This window comes from Melospiza melodia, chromosome Z (assembly GCF_035770615.1).
Source record: "Melospiza melodia melodia isolate bMelMel2 chromosome Z, bMelMel2.pri, whole genome shotgun sequence".
In the NCBI taxonomy this organism is placed as follows: Eukaryota; Metazoa; Chordata; class Aves; order Passeriformes; family Passerellidae; genus Melospiza; species Melospiza melodia.
In genome coordinates this window covers 52,140,629-52,156,335 of record NC_086226.1, presented here as the reverse complement: position 1 = coordinate 52,156,335, position 15,707 = coordinate 52,140,629, and the positions used below count along the sequence as shown (strand labels likewise).

The 15,707-nt window shown below is 36.6% G+C and overlaps 1 protein-coding gene across 5 annotated transcripts in view; it reads left to right on the top strand.

The window, feature by feature from the left end:
• Positions 1–15,707, top strand: part of PRUNE2 (prune homolog 2 with BCH domain) — a 133,253-nt gene that overhangs the window by 14,894 nt on the left and 102,652 nt on the right. For all 5 annotated transcript variants that reach the window (XM_063180581.1, XM_063180577.1, XM_063180580.1 and 2 more), the window contains exons 2-3: positions 14,285–14,389; positions 14,827–15,029. In XM_063180581.1, the coding sequence (XP_063036651.1) occupies positions 14,285–14,389; positions 14,827–15,029 (308 nt within the window). The remainder of the gene's footprint in view (positions 1–14,284; positions 14,390–14,826; positions 15,030–15,707) is intronic.

Sequence of the window (15,707 nt, the reverse complement as noted above, 5' to 3'; positions counted from 1 at the left end):
GCTCAGTCACCAGAACAGGCTTCTCATGGAAGTGTTCATAGCATCAAAGCCTCTCAGAATTCAAGGAGAGTCTGGGTGATGCTCTTAGTCCTCTAGTTTAGTGTCAGATAGTCCTGCAAGAATCAGGGAGTTGGACTTGATAGTCCCATGAATACCTTCCAACTTGAGATATTAAAGGATTTTATGATTCTGTGAAATATGGAGAGCTTTTATTTCTTCCTCTGAAACAAAAAGAAGTATTGTAAACAATTTTTTTCAAGCTCTTCCACAAAATCTAAAATAGATCTGGTTTCTTTGTGATCATAGTTTTATATACTCTTGCATATATTCAAGCCTAATATTACTAATATTCAAGCCTGAATATTAGTAAGTATGAAATTAACAGATAGATTCAGATCATCACAGATTCTTGAGAAAGCACTTTGAATCAACTGGCTTATCATTTTTTTAACAGGAAGAGCAGGATAAGCTCCATCCCTCAGAGATCCCAGCAGAATACACAGCTGCAGTAGGTGACGGGATGACATTGAGACAGTTGTAGCTGTAAGACTGTTTATCTTCACATTAAAATATTTAGCCCTCCTGATAGACTGTTCATCTGTAACAGCCCAGAGAAGCTCAGAAGTGGCATGCTTCCTTACTCGGATGTACCTTTTTTTTTTTTTTTTTGAAGAGTAAATCTCCACAATGTTTCTTTTGAGGACTCCTTTATACATTGCTGAATGTTTAGAAAGTAACTCATTTTTGTGATAATTTGATGTGAACTAGTTTGGTATGTGATAGAAGAGCATGTTGTCTGCACTGAGTGTTAGAAACCACTTCTGTAATAAAAATAAGCAGAAGTCTGCAGAAATAGATAACAGACGACAGGGCAAGGGAATTTCCTTGCACTTTCTGCATCTTTGCAGAAATGCTTGGGTACTTGCGAGCCCCATTCTCTCCTGTTCGTTAACACTGATTACTGTTTTGAGCAAGAATATGGTGTGACACGTTTAAATTAAGAATAGATGGCTGGAAATTATACAACCTTATTTGACATGATTGCTGAGTAAGACAGGGTCTAGGCTGGGGTCTGAATATTCACACACACAAATCCCCTCCCTCCCCACTACCCCCTCCCCAACCAAAAAACAACCAACCAAAGAAACCTCCAACCAAAACAAAAAACTCCTGCAAAAATATCCCTGTACACCTTTCCCCCTCCAGAAACAAGAACTCCATAGCAACTAATAAGTCAAAACTTTGAAAAAGACCGAAGTGAAAGTGATGGTAAAATTTATTGAATTCAGAAGTGTCCTGTTTAGTTTCTCATTCTGTCAAAAGTCTAAATAAACTTGCAAACTTAAATTGAATCATGGAAACTTATTTCCACTATACTTCCGGTCTTTGTCTGCATTTTTTGGTTACTATTGTTAGAGAGTGTTCCAACTTGACATAATTGCAAATGTTTCTGAGGGAATTGAATTAATATATATCAATATACATGAAGTTTAAAATAGCTCAAACTCACTGAGCTTTAGCAGCTAGGTCTTTTTCTTTGTTAACTCTTACACAAACACCTGCATAAATTAGTTGTACTGGGAGGGCAGAGCACAATGTAAACCAAGGGAACCAATTGTCAGTTGAAAATAGGGCGTTTCCAGTCCCAGGGAGATGAGTTTTCCCTTTTCTCTCATCTCTGGTGCTCATAGCTTCCCCTGCTGAGTGATCTGCGGCAAGAAAAGTTTTTTCTGTTGTTTATGAGGAAGGCCGTGCTGAGCCATAACATTATTTCTGTTTTTGGCAGGGTGGTCTGTCATGCAGCACCTAATACTTTTTCTCCCCTTTTCCTTCCTCCCCTTTTCCCCTTGCATTCCGGAATGTTTAAACAGAGACTCTGCTGGTTTAATTTTTGGATACTGATCATTCTCTTAGTATCATCCATCACCAGATGGATGAAGGAATTACTTAGAGGTGATATCTGTCTTCTATATCCTACTGTTTGCAAAGTATTCCAATGTATCCAAAACTGACGGCAGTTTTTTTCTGAGGTGTTATATATTTATTAAAAATTCTTGTAATTTAAATATTTGGTACTGCATTCTCTAAATGTTGTTTCCATTCTGAACCATTAAAATTCATCATTTTATGCTGAAAATAGAATTCCCTTATGAGGAGCAGTTAGGTGTAGGTTTCATTTAACTATGTTATGAACTTTCCTAGTGTTGTACATTTTTAAGTAGCATTTGGCAATTCATCATATTGTTAAGTATTGCTTTGTATCACATTGACTTCACAGACTAATTGCCAGCAGAATAAGAATTGCAGATTTTTTTGCTGATGTTATGTTAAGCATATTACATAGCCCAAACGCTTCACAGCATACCTTTCATAACAAAACAGGTAATTTAAGTCATGCTTTTATTAAAACATGCGTATATGTTGATATTGGTAAACCATACAGGCTGGTTTGAGCTAAAAAATAAATAAAATTTAAACTTTTTTTTTTTGGTGCTAATTGTGATACTAACTGCCAGAATTGTTAGCATCCTAATTCCCCAAATTAATGGACACCATAACAATGTATTTGTAAGGCTGGCCTTTAAATCATAGGAATGTAAAATTCATGTGGTTTCAGTGAGTGTGGATCTCCTCAGACAGGCATAGCAGTCTATTTTTATAAGTAGGCCTCATTTTCAATATTTACTTCTCATATATTGCTGTGTGTAATAGATGACTCAAATCACCAACCCTCTGAGGGTTTCTATAAATTTAAACAGCTTACTAATGTGTTGTAATCTTGTAGTAGAGTATCTCAAATCTCTTTTAAGTCAGAATGGTTTCTTATGATATTACATGCTATTTTTATTCAGAAGTGGCAATATATATGTTTGTTTGTATATATGAACTCTGTCTACAGCTAGGGATTAAATGTTCAAATATGACTGAATGTAATTACATTGCCATTGTACCATATCCTCTTTGGCTGATGCTAAGAAAAATTATTGTTCTACTTAGCTGGTGAAAGAAAGGAAAGAATTACACTTTGTTTATTTTTAACAGACTTTCCTAATTCCATTAATGGTGAACAGATACTGCTTCAACAGCAGTACATGGCCAGCATATGCTTCCCAAATAAGGGAAAGGAAGCTACATGTAGTTACTCCATTTGTCCTTTCAGTGAAAAATACCTACATTACACAAAATACTGTGTAATTGTCCTCTGATATGCTGAGATGTATGCAGTTAACTAAGTCAAAATAATAAGCAAAAAAAAACCAGACTGGGAGCAGAGAGTGACCTTACACTGCAAAGCTGTGAAATCATCACCAGTTTCTAATATTACCACTGCTCCTGTCCTGATAAATGTTTGTCTGGATGCTTGTCAGTATCTCCAAGGGCAGTGAATCCCTTTAACATCTTGAACTCATTGATATAGAACACAGGATACAGAGAGATTTTAGTTCACACTAAATTGAACTAAATTGTAGCATTCTTATGACTGGAAATACTGGAATTGTCTTCTGGGCACAGAATGCATGTCTGTGAGTTGGAGTAAGTTGTGTTGCTAGTTGCTGAGGTGGGGTTACAACTTTAGGTCCCCCACCAGTGTCCTCAGAGTTTTCCAAGTTGGAAAGTCTGAGCCTGGATGCTGTGAGCAGCTGTGTGCGTAAGTGTTTCAGCTTGTATATGTCCCTTTTATGGACATAGGGGTTTTGGTTTTGTTTGTGGGTTTTTTAGTTAATTGTTTTGTTTTGGTTCTTGTTGTGGGGTATGTTTTTGTTCGTTTGGGTTGGGTTTTTGGGGTTTGGTATGTTCGTTTGGGTATTTTATGTGGGTTTTTTGTTTGTTTTGGGTTTTTGTTTGTTTATTAGTTGGTTGAAGGTTTTTTTACTCCCACTCCTGGAGACTTAAGAGCTGGGAAGGATGTTGTACCTTGGATATTTTTACACTTGGAATCAGAGTTTAAGCAGTTTTGAGCTCTGTGGTTTATTGGAAGTAAGCCAAGCCTGTGAAGAAGATTGTTCTTTGCTAGCTTACATACCTCTCCTTACCTTTGTTCTTAACTACAGTAGGCATAGAGAGCCATGGAAATTTCTTTTCCTGACAGTGTCATCTTTGATTGAAAACCAAGACCTGACTGTTGAAGAAAATCTAGCAAGTCCCTCTGTGGGAGAGGACACAGATGTCAGTGATTTTCATAGATTAGAAACACAGGATAGTATCTTCAGTGCAAAACTAGGAGATATTGAAAGGTGAAAGTTGAGATATTAATGAAATTTACTTTGTTGTAATATTTTTTAAAATATTTCTTGTCTTCTGAATTAGCTAGGGCAGCAGATTTGCCAGGGATGATGAATTACCCGTTTTTGCTGTTAAGTAAGAGGATTCAGCAAAAATCATTGAGAACAATGTCTTAATCAGTCATTAATGTCTCTTCATATGTGAATTTGTCAATTTATGTCTCCTGTTTCCTTCTGCTTAATAAAATTTTAATTATTACATTGTGAAAATCTTAATGCAAATTAATGAAACTGAGCCAAATCTTAAATTAAAAAACTTTCAATTTGTGTTTGTAGTTCTTGTATTCTGTTCATTATCAGTTTTTATTAACTGAAATAATGTGATACCCTTTAAAAAGTTTTATAGCTTTATAGTACAAACAGTGCTTTAGTTTTCTTTGTAATTACACTTCAAGTGTTTTTTTCTAAGATTTTCCATACTTCTAAAGCAGGAATTGATATGCTTACCATAATGATAATTTCTAATTCTATAAGCTCTCTAATTCTATGGTTCATCTCTCTATACCATATATCGTAGGAGATAAAATTGAACTACTGTGATAGATAAGAGTTCTTGCAATCAATATCCTGTTTGCCATTACTGCAGTTTTCCTTCCATTCAAGGTGGGGATTTTTTGTAGTTAATGACAATCTGCCAATAATTCTATATGAGGAAGATGTGTTTATTGTATTGTGACTCTTGACAGATCTTGGCTGTGCTGGAACATTACTTGATGACTGCAGAATTAACTTAATTCCTTTATTTCCCCCCCTTTCTACTGCTTGTTCTTGTGCATTAAATGAAAATCATGGCTCAGTGATGAATATATTCTATGTCAGACAAAGTACTGTGAAATGGAGGTGTGTTTCAGAGGGAAAATAATAATCTTCATCATAAATACTGTTTGCACTGTCATCATATGTATATCAGTTCAAGGTGTCATGGGCACAATACAAGAGTAGTAAGACAGGAGTCTTACCCAAAATATGTGACCTCAAGATTCTTAATTTCTTTTTGTAATCATTCTTATGAGCACTGTGGTGCCTTGTGAAACTTTATCTACTGCAGTGCTGAACTCTGAAGTGGAAGAAGGAATGGGAAATGCAAGTTTGAGCATATTTCCTCCAATCTTTCCCAACTTGCCTTGGGAAGTAATCATGATTCTACATCCTGATAGCTTTTTGCTTTAAAGTGATTGTTATTTCTTCTAGTTCTTTTACTATTTTTACATTGTCAATTGTGATAGGCAATTACAAGGGTTAGATTCACTGTTTTACCCGATGCACAAAATTTTCAGAGAAAAACTTGTAAGTCCCTGCCTAAACTTATTTTTTCCCTGAAAAATCATATATCCTCAGCAGTATTTTAAATGTTTTTCCTGAAACCCAAACATTCCATTTCAGTTTCCTACCTTTTTCTTCTTGAATATTAAAAGAGGAAGATTTTTAATGGAATTGGGACTAGTGTTGCATTACTTCAAATAGGAATATTTGTGGGTTTTTTTTAGGAGTGTATTTTACCTGCTTTATCTAATTAGAAGGAAAACTAACATCAGCACAGCAAAAACTAATGTTTTAGATTGCTATTGTATATTGCCTTTCAGCATACTTTAATTAAAGTGACATTTGTTTGTCCTATAATATCACCATTCCCTAATCGATGTACTGAGCAAGCACCATGGTGACAAGATAAGTTGCTTTGTTTTGTTCCATATGTCTGTGTTCCAAATTTTCTATAGTTTTAATTGGTTCCCTGCAGAATAACATTTACAAGCATATGGTATGGAAAATGCTGACTGCATTTATCATATATTTTAGTGTATTGGTGGCACTATATCACTAAGCCTTTAAATGTGATTATGAGGTTATTTAATGCAGTCAATAGTGTGCTTAAAACAGCAAATATCTGCAGTGAGCCAAATGGTATCAAGGAAATATGTTTAAATGTCTTCTTAATGCTTCAGGGATAGATGGGGAAGTCTGATTCAGAAAAGGTTTTGATAATGTTTATGCTGAAACATACTTTGTTACCTGAGAGCAGGTCTGAAAGCTCTGTGGAGTTCTACTTGCCATCACAAGAGCAATGTCTGTAGGAACTGTAGAGGCAAAATAACCTGATATGTCTAGGCTTAGTGACTTCTGAAGAAATGCAGTGGTATAAGATGGTGAAATGAAATGGAGGATCAGCTCCTTACTCTCGCATGTCTGGCATTGAAGACATCAGTAGCACATTTTTGCATGGATCTGCTCTGAAGAAAGATGGCCACTGCAAAAGGAGGGGACCATGAGTGACTGAGAAGACCCCATGTGAGGGTTAGTTCAGTAGTATTGACATAGATTATTTCTCTTTGGTTGTGCTGAAGGGGAGGTGCATCATGGTGGAGAACATCTGATCTGGGTTCTTTGCTAAGGCAAATTAATCAAGGTGGTTTCAGACTGCTCCAAGAGGTGTTCTGTGGGTCATTGTATTAATGACCTCTTTGGATTTCATGAGCAGACTGGACACTTGGACGCAGCCCAAATGATCACAGAAAGAGGTTCACTCCATATGTGGATATTTATGATGTATGTATTGCATCCTTTGCGTTTGTGTTCAAGAGGTAACATACAGTCTCTTTCCCTACCGTGAACCCAGATGAACTCGCTAAATAAACTACTTAAAAATTTCTATTGCTGTTGTGTCATCTGTGTAAAAGGAAGCATTAGGCATTAAAGCAACTTAATTTTATTAGTGACTAGCTCTACACTGAAATAATATGCATGTTAAAAGTAATACAGGAATGTAATTGTGCATTTTCTCATTTCTGATATGTCTATGGCTCTGATATTAGTGTCATAGTGAGGACAATTCAGAGATCTAAACAATGTAGACATAACTAATTACTGTGTGAATAAAAACTGCATTCTCATAATGAAGCATGTGTTTCTCATAACATTGCAAATAAAAAAAATAGATTTTTTTTTAAAGTCAGGTTTTATTTTGAGTGCACTGCCATTTTACTAACAAGCACAGTATTACAGTTTTTATTCTTTGCTCAGAATTCAAAAAAATCAACCAAACATCAAATCAACCAAATATTTATCTTTCAGATAGAATTACCTCATGGAGAAAGAATCTGCCAGTGATAATAAAGGAGTTTTTGTGAAGTGATGTATAGAGGAGGCAGAGCAGAGCTGTACTGGCTGCTGTAGGGAATAGGTGTCTGGTTTTCAGTGTGGAATAAGAAAGAGCAACTGAAATGATGCTGAAGTTAAAAACTGAAACAAAACAAAAGCCAAAACAAAAACTGGCATCTTTTCAGCATCACTCTTACCAGAGAATGGGTAAAAAACTAAAGACATTTTAGAATTATGATATGATAAACCTGTTGAACTAAAAAGGCGAAAGTGGAAGCAACTTCGGTCTGGTCATCTCTTCCAGCTATGATTTTCTTGCTGGCTAATGATACTTCTACTGAGCTGTTGGCTTACTTCAGGCTATGGTTTCATTTTCAGCCTGGTGCCCATCACTTAAGGGTTACACTAACTTAAGAGAGATGAAGCTTGACTCCAAAGGCTTCTATAAAATGCAGTGTTAAAGTGCTGCCTGACTCTTGGTAAATTCATTCTCAGTTGCAGAGTTGCTTCCTTCCTTTTAAAGAAGTAGCTAAACTTAAAACAATCCAAGGTCAGATGTTAAGTCTGTGAGAGGCAGGTAAATTAACTGCCTTGTTTGGATTGCATTCCCCTGCCTTCATCAAAATTTTTCTCAAATACTCTTTCTTTGCTCTGTATTATTTATTTAGCCTCTGTACTGTATGAGGTAGGGGTTTATTGCTACCTGTCACCTCCTGATGCACCGCAGAGCTGATATATTTGCCCTAGGGGCACTCTGCTCCTCGGGTAAGTGTACTCCTCCTTTTAAGTGTTTTGTTCCTAATAGCTCAAAGAACTGTTTGGTCCTATAGTAAGCCAAACAATTCCTAAGGGAGATAATACAGTCAAGTCCTGTAAACTAGATTAGGCATGCCAGTCTCACTTCTGCATGTAGAGTGGCAGGTGGGGAGGAAGTGGGAAGAGGAGTTATGTAGCTTGAGATGAAAATTCAAAGATTTGCTGTGACTGACTGTAAGCACTGAAGATGTCCTGGAATAGGAATATAACTTGCTCTTTTGCTGAATTTCTGTGTGCTGTATACTCAGTTGTTAGGTGAAAGCACTAATCCTGTGTAAGACAGTTAATTTAAGCAAAAGAATTAGTGCAGCGTAAATGAAAGGAGACTTTGATTTTTATTTTAGTAACTTCTATCATAGAGAGTTCCATTGACAGACGGTTGAAGTACTGCTAAGTCAAGCTTAAATAATCATTGTGCTGGGAACATTTTCCTTTTTCAGCCATAGGACACTATATCCTGTTTTGTCTTTGCAGGAGGAGTAATGTGATATTGTTACTGAGCTTAAGGCCATTAAAATTAGATAGCTTTATCAATTTGTTTATCTTATATCATAAAAACTTAGGTTTCTCTAATTCTCCAAGAAAAAACATACTTAATGACTTTTAAAGCATTTTTTAATCTTGATATAGCAGCAAAGATGGGATCAAAACATATGATGTCAAAGTCACACTTCCAAAATATGTGTGCAAGTGGACACATATATGTAACCCATGTACGATTCAGTTTGTAAACCACATACTATTGGATATTCCAAATTCATGATCTAGTACACTCCATGATCTAGTAGAGGTGCTGTCTCAAACATTGAACCTGAAGGCAAAATTTTGTAGAAGCGGGAGAGTGTGAACATGTAAAGCTTACAAAACATGGTGAAAAATCAATGCCAAACCAATTGGTGCAATAAATCTAATTTTAAAAGGAGCCAACAAGATTTTGATTGATGTTCTGAGTTCTGTAATTCTTCTTTTTTATATTTTAATAAAATTTATGCATAATTTGATTACTCCACCTATTTTTTAAGTGAAAACTTGATGTAGAAATCATTGTTCATTTCTGGATTTTTTGCAGTATGAATGAATGTATGTAATAAGCTAGAGAGGAGGTATTTCAAAAACAAGGGGAGCAGACTTGCCTACAGTTACAGGCTGTAAAATTAACTAAAAATGGAAAAGGAATAAATGTTTGTGGTTCTTCAGAATTCTTTCTTGAATAGTGTTGAGTTTGTCTGCCTGCAGAATTCTTAGTCAGAGCCTGTTGGTAATGCAGAAATACTGAACTGCATTCTCATCAGTAGTAGTTGACCATGCCAGTGATTAGAAATGACTGGAAAAGAGAGTTCCTGTCCTGTGGAAATTCCAGGAAAAATCTAAAGATAAGACTTCCTTGCCTGGCTGGCATGTCAGATAGCTACCCTGCCTCATTTCCATTATAAATTTTGAAGGAACGTCACAGTTCTATGGAATTTTGTGAGTTTGGGAAGAAACATTTTAAAATAAAAAAATGAATAAAATTCCTCCTTTTATGAAGAGGTTGACTCTTAAATATAGCTTTTAAAATACTAATTTCAGAAGAGCAGATGTAATCATAAGGCTGTATTCAACCTGCTGTGGGAAGTGCACTCATGTTCAGAGTGCAAGTATGATTGGATAAATTATATGTACAAGTGCTATATATACAACAGCTAAGGTGTGAAGAAGTTCTCCTAGTCTTTGTTATGGACTAATCATAGTCTTATCTTACCGTATCACATTCAAAGCAAAATTTCAGATAAAGTTTTATGCCTATCCAACCATCTCTGAGGATGGTGTTAAGTTTTTGATCCTTCTGCCTTTGGTTATCTTACTGGTAAGGCTGTGTCTTCGACACAAAAGCAGATGGTGTGGAATTAGAAAATTCCCCTTATGTTTTACATTTTGTTCTGCTAGTGGTATTGGTGTTTGCTGTAATTTTTTTTTCGTGTTTGTAAGTAAAACAAGACTGTACAATGGATATTCAATAAGTAATGATTAAAACATGTCACACCTGAAATTTTTATGACTACACTCCTGTTCCTTAGGGAAGAATCCTTATGTACCCAGGTATTTAACAGCTAGTACTTTAGATTACTATGTGTCATATACTGTACATGATAAATGGGATACTATGGTACAGAGAAATGCGATAATTTTTTGACTGACCTCAAACATGGGAGAAAACAAGGATTTTTTCTAATATCTCCTTTTAGAATAAGAGAGAATCTATTTTTTTCCAGACCAAAGCTTTCTTGTGAAAAGACTTATGAAGTATTTAACTAACTGGAACTTTGCATGAAATGTTAAATTAACTTTTCTTTGGCTTAAAACCATTTCTTTGACAACAGAGATGTATAATCATGTTAAAAGCCCTCAGGCTGCTGGAAGCATAATGCTGCCTGTTACTATAAGGTAAATGCAAGTTGCATTCCAAAATGGCTGGTTAATAAGTTGTACCTCTGGTTTGAAGGTACAATTTCAGGTACAGAAATCCTCTTTCATGTGATTTGATTACTTTAAATATTGAAAACCAGATTTTTTGCTGTCTTGGTGTTTGTCCAGACAGTTGGGATTTTTCCCTGTGCACCTCCAGGAAAGCTGTGTCTGTGAAGCTTGTAGATTGGTGCTTCAGCCACAAGGCTGGAAAAGTTTTCAGCGTTGTATCTGACACTGTATATTGCTGTGTGGTTCTGCAGCTTCTTTTTAATTTGCTTGTGTTAAGCCATATTGTTTCTTCTTCAAAGAATTGCTATGCTTGACAAGTGCTGTCCTATTCCATGCAGTAAAATGCAGTTATTTCATTACAGTTTAAGGACAGAACTAGTGAAATTTGAAGCAAAAAGCAAATAATGACTCAGAAAGCAAGGCTTTCTGTGTGTGGCTGTTGAGTCTGTATTTGTGCAGTGTGTATGTGGGGTGGGGGGTGTGAATGTATATGGAGGAAATGGAAAAGGTTCTTTTGGCTACAAAAAGCTACATTGAGCATTTTGTAGGCATTCCTGTTTATACTAGGATGAGTCTTCAGTGTTTATTACCTTGCAAGATCACTTCAGCTTCTCTCTTAACAGAAGGAAAAAAAGTAGAGAGAATGTAATTTTTGACTGGAATATTGTAGTTTGATCAATCACTGCAGTTAACATGTCCTGATGAAAATATTTACAAATTGGCAGTATTGCAGTATGTTTGAATATATCAGCTGTTTGATGTGTATGGGAACCAGTAAATGCTATTTTTACTGCACTTGCATGAAGATGCAGTTGTCATACTAATGCTTTTATGTATTAATAGACAACAAAACCGGACAGATATGAGAGCATCTTCATAGTAAATATCTGAGAATCAGATCTCTTTAAGAAGTAGACTAATGTTATAAATTTCTTTCCTGAGCACAGTAAGTGAATGTTAATCTATGCAGGTCTGATCTAAATTGAATTATCCTGACTGATGCCATCTGAAAATTACACGTAATTTCTTTAATTCATTTTATCCCAGTCATCCAGTGCTTGTGCATTTTACAATTTATCTTTAGTTTTGCTAAACAAAAACTCATCATCATGAAGAGAAATCACTGATCTCTTATGTAGTTTGATTTAAGAGTTCTAGCTTCATCATTAACCTCCAAATTTTTTGTAATTCTTAGAGAACTTGACAGTTCATGTTTCCTCTCAGCTTTAGCTGTGGTAACTGCAGGAGGTAATCAGATTTTAGTCCTATCATAGGTAAGCCTTACTAGGCTTATGGATCTTTGTCTTCTGGGTTGTGATCTTCTCTGCCAAGGTTTTTGCATGGAAAGACCTGTGAGAGGAAGCCTTACATATGTGTGCCTGCTTTTCCTGAAGGTGGCTGATGAGCATGCAGTGGACTAAGCAAACTAGTTGTATCTGAGATAGTGGAAGAGGAACCAGTCTCAGACATGTAAGATAAGCAGTATGCTTGGATGGAGTACTTGCATTTATGCACAATGTATGGTGGAGAGTATTTGGACGTTTATTATTACTAAATAATAATAAGATGCTAAAAAGCCATTTATTTAGCTGCACATGGGGAAATGAAATATTGGTGAAATCATGTATTTGGGATCTGCAAGAAGGGAAGGAGAAGAGAAGCAAATTCACTGAATAGAAAAGCAGGAAAGGTGGGGGAAAGGTATTGCTCGTCACTGTTACTACCACAGAGGGACCTTGGCAGGCTTGAGAGATGGGCCTGGGTGAACCTCATGAACCACAAGGCCAGATGGAGGGTGCTGCACCGGGGCCAGGACAGTGCCAAGCACAGACACAAACTGGGTGGAGAGGGACTGAGAGCAGCCCTCAGGAGAAAGACTTTGGTTGTTTGTGGAGAAAAAGTCCGTTATAACCTGGCAATGCGTGCTACAAGCCAGAAAGCCAGTTGTGTCCTGGGCTGCATCCAGAGCAGCGTGGGCAGCAGGGCCAGGGAGGGGATTCTGCCCCTCTGCTCTGCTCTGCTGAGAGCCCACCTGCAGGGCTGCATCAGCTCTGGGGTCCCAGCACAGCAAGGACATGGAACTGATGGAGGCCACAGGAGATCTGTTAAGTCAGTCACAGGGCTGGAACAGCTCTCCTAGGAAGACAGGCTCAGAGAGCTGGGAATGTTCAGCCTGGAGATGATTGCAGTAGGACCTCAGAACCGCATTCCACTACCTAAAGAGGAAATACAAGAAAGCTGGAGAGGGATTTCTGACAAGGATGCGTAGTGATAGGACATGGCCTTAAACTGGAAAAGGGCAGGTTTAGATTAGGTATTGTTTAGTATCTCTTTACTGAGAGGGTACTAAAAGAAGGATGAGCTCATGAGCTTTATTTTTGTTCTTTTTCATAGCAAATCAAGCAGAAATGCATGCTGCAGAAGAACATGTTAGAAAAATTATAATTGAAAGGAGTCAATGGAGACTGTTTGTTGCCAGTGAAGACTTAAAGCATAAATGAACGTATCTGTTCTAGTCATTGTATTCTTCAGTAAGCTGTCTTTCCTGGGAATGGAGGGAATATAGGGAATGGAGACTGTCTCCTGGATTTATTACCCAAATCTGTTTTGATGGCTGCGTTCCATTAAAGGAAAGAGAACCTAAGTTTATTCCATATGTTCAGGTAGACCTAAGATTAGACATAGAGAAAAAAACGTTAGCTTAACAAGTATTGCATATTTATAATCATTAAGGGTAATGTAATAATTACATGCTTCTGTTGAAATATTAAAATTTTGATAACCAGAATTCCAGTTTAAAATAGCAGAAAGTACATCAGCCTGTACATGCCCACAACAAAAATGGTTACTTTCATGTGTTTGTTTATGAAACATCTCTTAGCATCAGTCACATATGTTTCACCAATTAAGAAGCACTGAAAGTAAATAAACTGTGATGTTTCCATGCAGCTAGCTTGACAGTAATGATGTGCACAAGAGAAAAACTTAGTCTTATATTTGTGTGTGTGATTGTGAAGAAGGTAGATCCTTCTCTTCAATACTTTGCTTTCATACAGTAGGTTTGTCTTCTCTTTTCCTCTTGTTTAGAAGGCTCTTCATTTTACTAAGTGAGAAAAATTCAAAATTCATAGTACTTCAACTGTGTTCAGCTTCTGAAGATTTGGGATGAAAGGTTACTTTGTCTATATACTGATTTCAGCTAAGTGAAGAAAAAAGGGTAAAATTAAAATTACAACTTGCTGCGTATTATTTGCTGTGTATTTTTTTTGTGTATCTCTACACTCTTTTGGACTTTTTCTAAATGGATTTGTGAGATGTTGTGAAAAGCTTTTCCATGTGTACATGTAGTTGCTGCTTATCTGTTACTTATCTGTGAGAGGGACTTCGGTCAGATTCAGACCTCATTGGATTCTGAACTATGGTGTCTTGTGAAATTTAGTTTTTGGCTTTCTTGGGAGGTCTGAAGCCAAGGAATTGCCTTCCTGTGGACAGGAAGTCCATTCCTTCAGTCAGCAGTGAAAAATGCTACAACTGAGTACAAAGCCTAATATTTAACTTGTCCTTTTAACTTTTCTCATTTGACTTTTTCTCATCATTTCCACTTATGGCAATTGTCTTCTAATATGTTACAGAACAGGAGCAAACGTGTGGAAAAAGTCCATGTTGTTCTTGGGAATAAACCCTGTGATTTGGATTCACTTATTTCTACCCTGGCCTATGCCTACTTTCTGGACAAGGTAATGGAAAAATTGGACTGAGTGGTTTTAATTCAGTTTTTCCAGGTTGTTAAGTGAATTGTAAAAATATTTTTCCTGGACAATGATTTTATTATTGTGAGTTTTTAAAAGATAAATAATCAACATTTATTTCCATACAAAAATGAACGAATGGTTATTAGATGATTTATTGAATAACATGAGAAAAATCAGTCCTGTTCTTCATTCCTTATCCTTTTCCTCTCCTGGTTTCCCAGGTACTCTCTAAGAGGCAAACAGTGACAGGTGAAGGGAAAAAAGTGTGAAATACCTTTTTTTTTTTTTTTTTTTTTTTAACTAAGTGAAGGGGAGAAAACCTGAAATAGAAAATCTAGGCTGTACCTAATTGCTTACTCTGTTAAAATACCATCCCGATGAAAGACAGGTCCAGTTCTCACAAAAGCACACCTGTGTTACAGGTCAGCCCTCCTGATGTTCTCTGCTTACCTGTGTTGAACATACCAAGAAAAGACTTCAGCTACTTCACTGAGACAAGATTTATTTTGGACGAGCTGAAAATCCCAGAGTCATTCCATATCTTCCGAGATGAAATCAATTTGCATCAGCTGAATGCTGACGGGAAATTGTCTTTAACGCTTGTAAACAGCAGCATGCTGGCAAGGTATTGCGTTTTACATACACTAAGGTGGCTTATGTGAGTTTGAGCTGTTTCAAAAATTACATTTTTTTCTGTATTAGTATTGATATCGCTATATTAACACAGACCCAAAAAAAGGAACCTAAAATGTATTTTGTCTCCCTTTATGTTGAGTAACTGTAACAAGGTGAACAGTCATCTTTGCATCACTTTTAGTGGAACTTCCAGTTTTAAAAACCTAGTGTTTTCACACCTCTTAGATTAGATATTTTAATTTAGTTAAATAGTCTGGAGGTTTCCTGTGGCCAGTAGATAAGAGATCAGAGTTTTTTTCCTGCTTCTTAGCTAGCTTTCCTTTGAGAATCTTATATGGATTTGCAGGTGCCCACACACTAGGATATGTGCCGTTGAGATGGCTGATGGATTATAGTGGTCTTTACCAACTACAGCCTTTCAAAAGGCTCAGAGTTGATGTCGGGAAGATCTTGGTCCGGATACCCATCCTTAAAAGGGACCATTTACAAGGCCGTTGTGAATCTTTTATGAAGAGCCTCTTTATAATGGTCTGCCTGCCTTCCCCAGAGTGAAGGATGCTCTTTACTTCCAGCTGTCCTTAGAATTTCATTTAAGACATTCATTAAGTAGCATCCTGTAGATCCATGGTACTCTGAGAAGTTTATAGATTAGAGTAAAAGTAGGGAA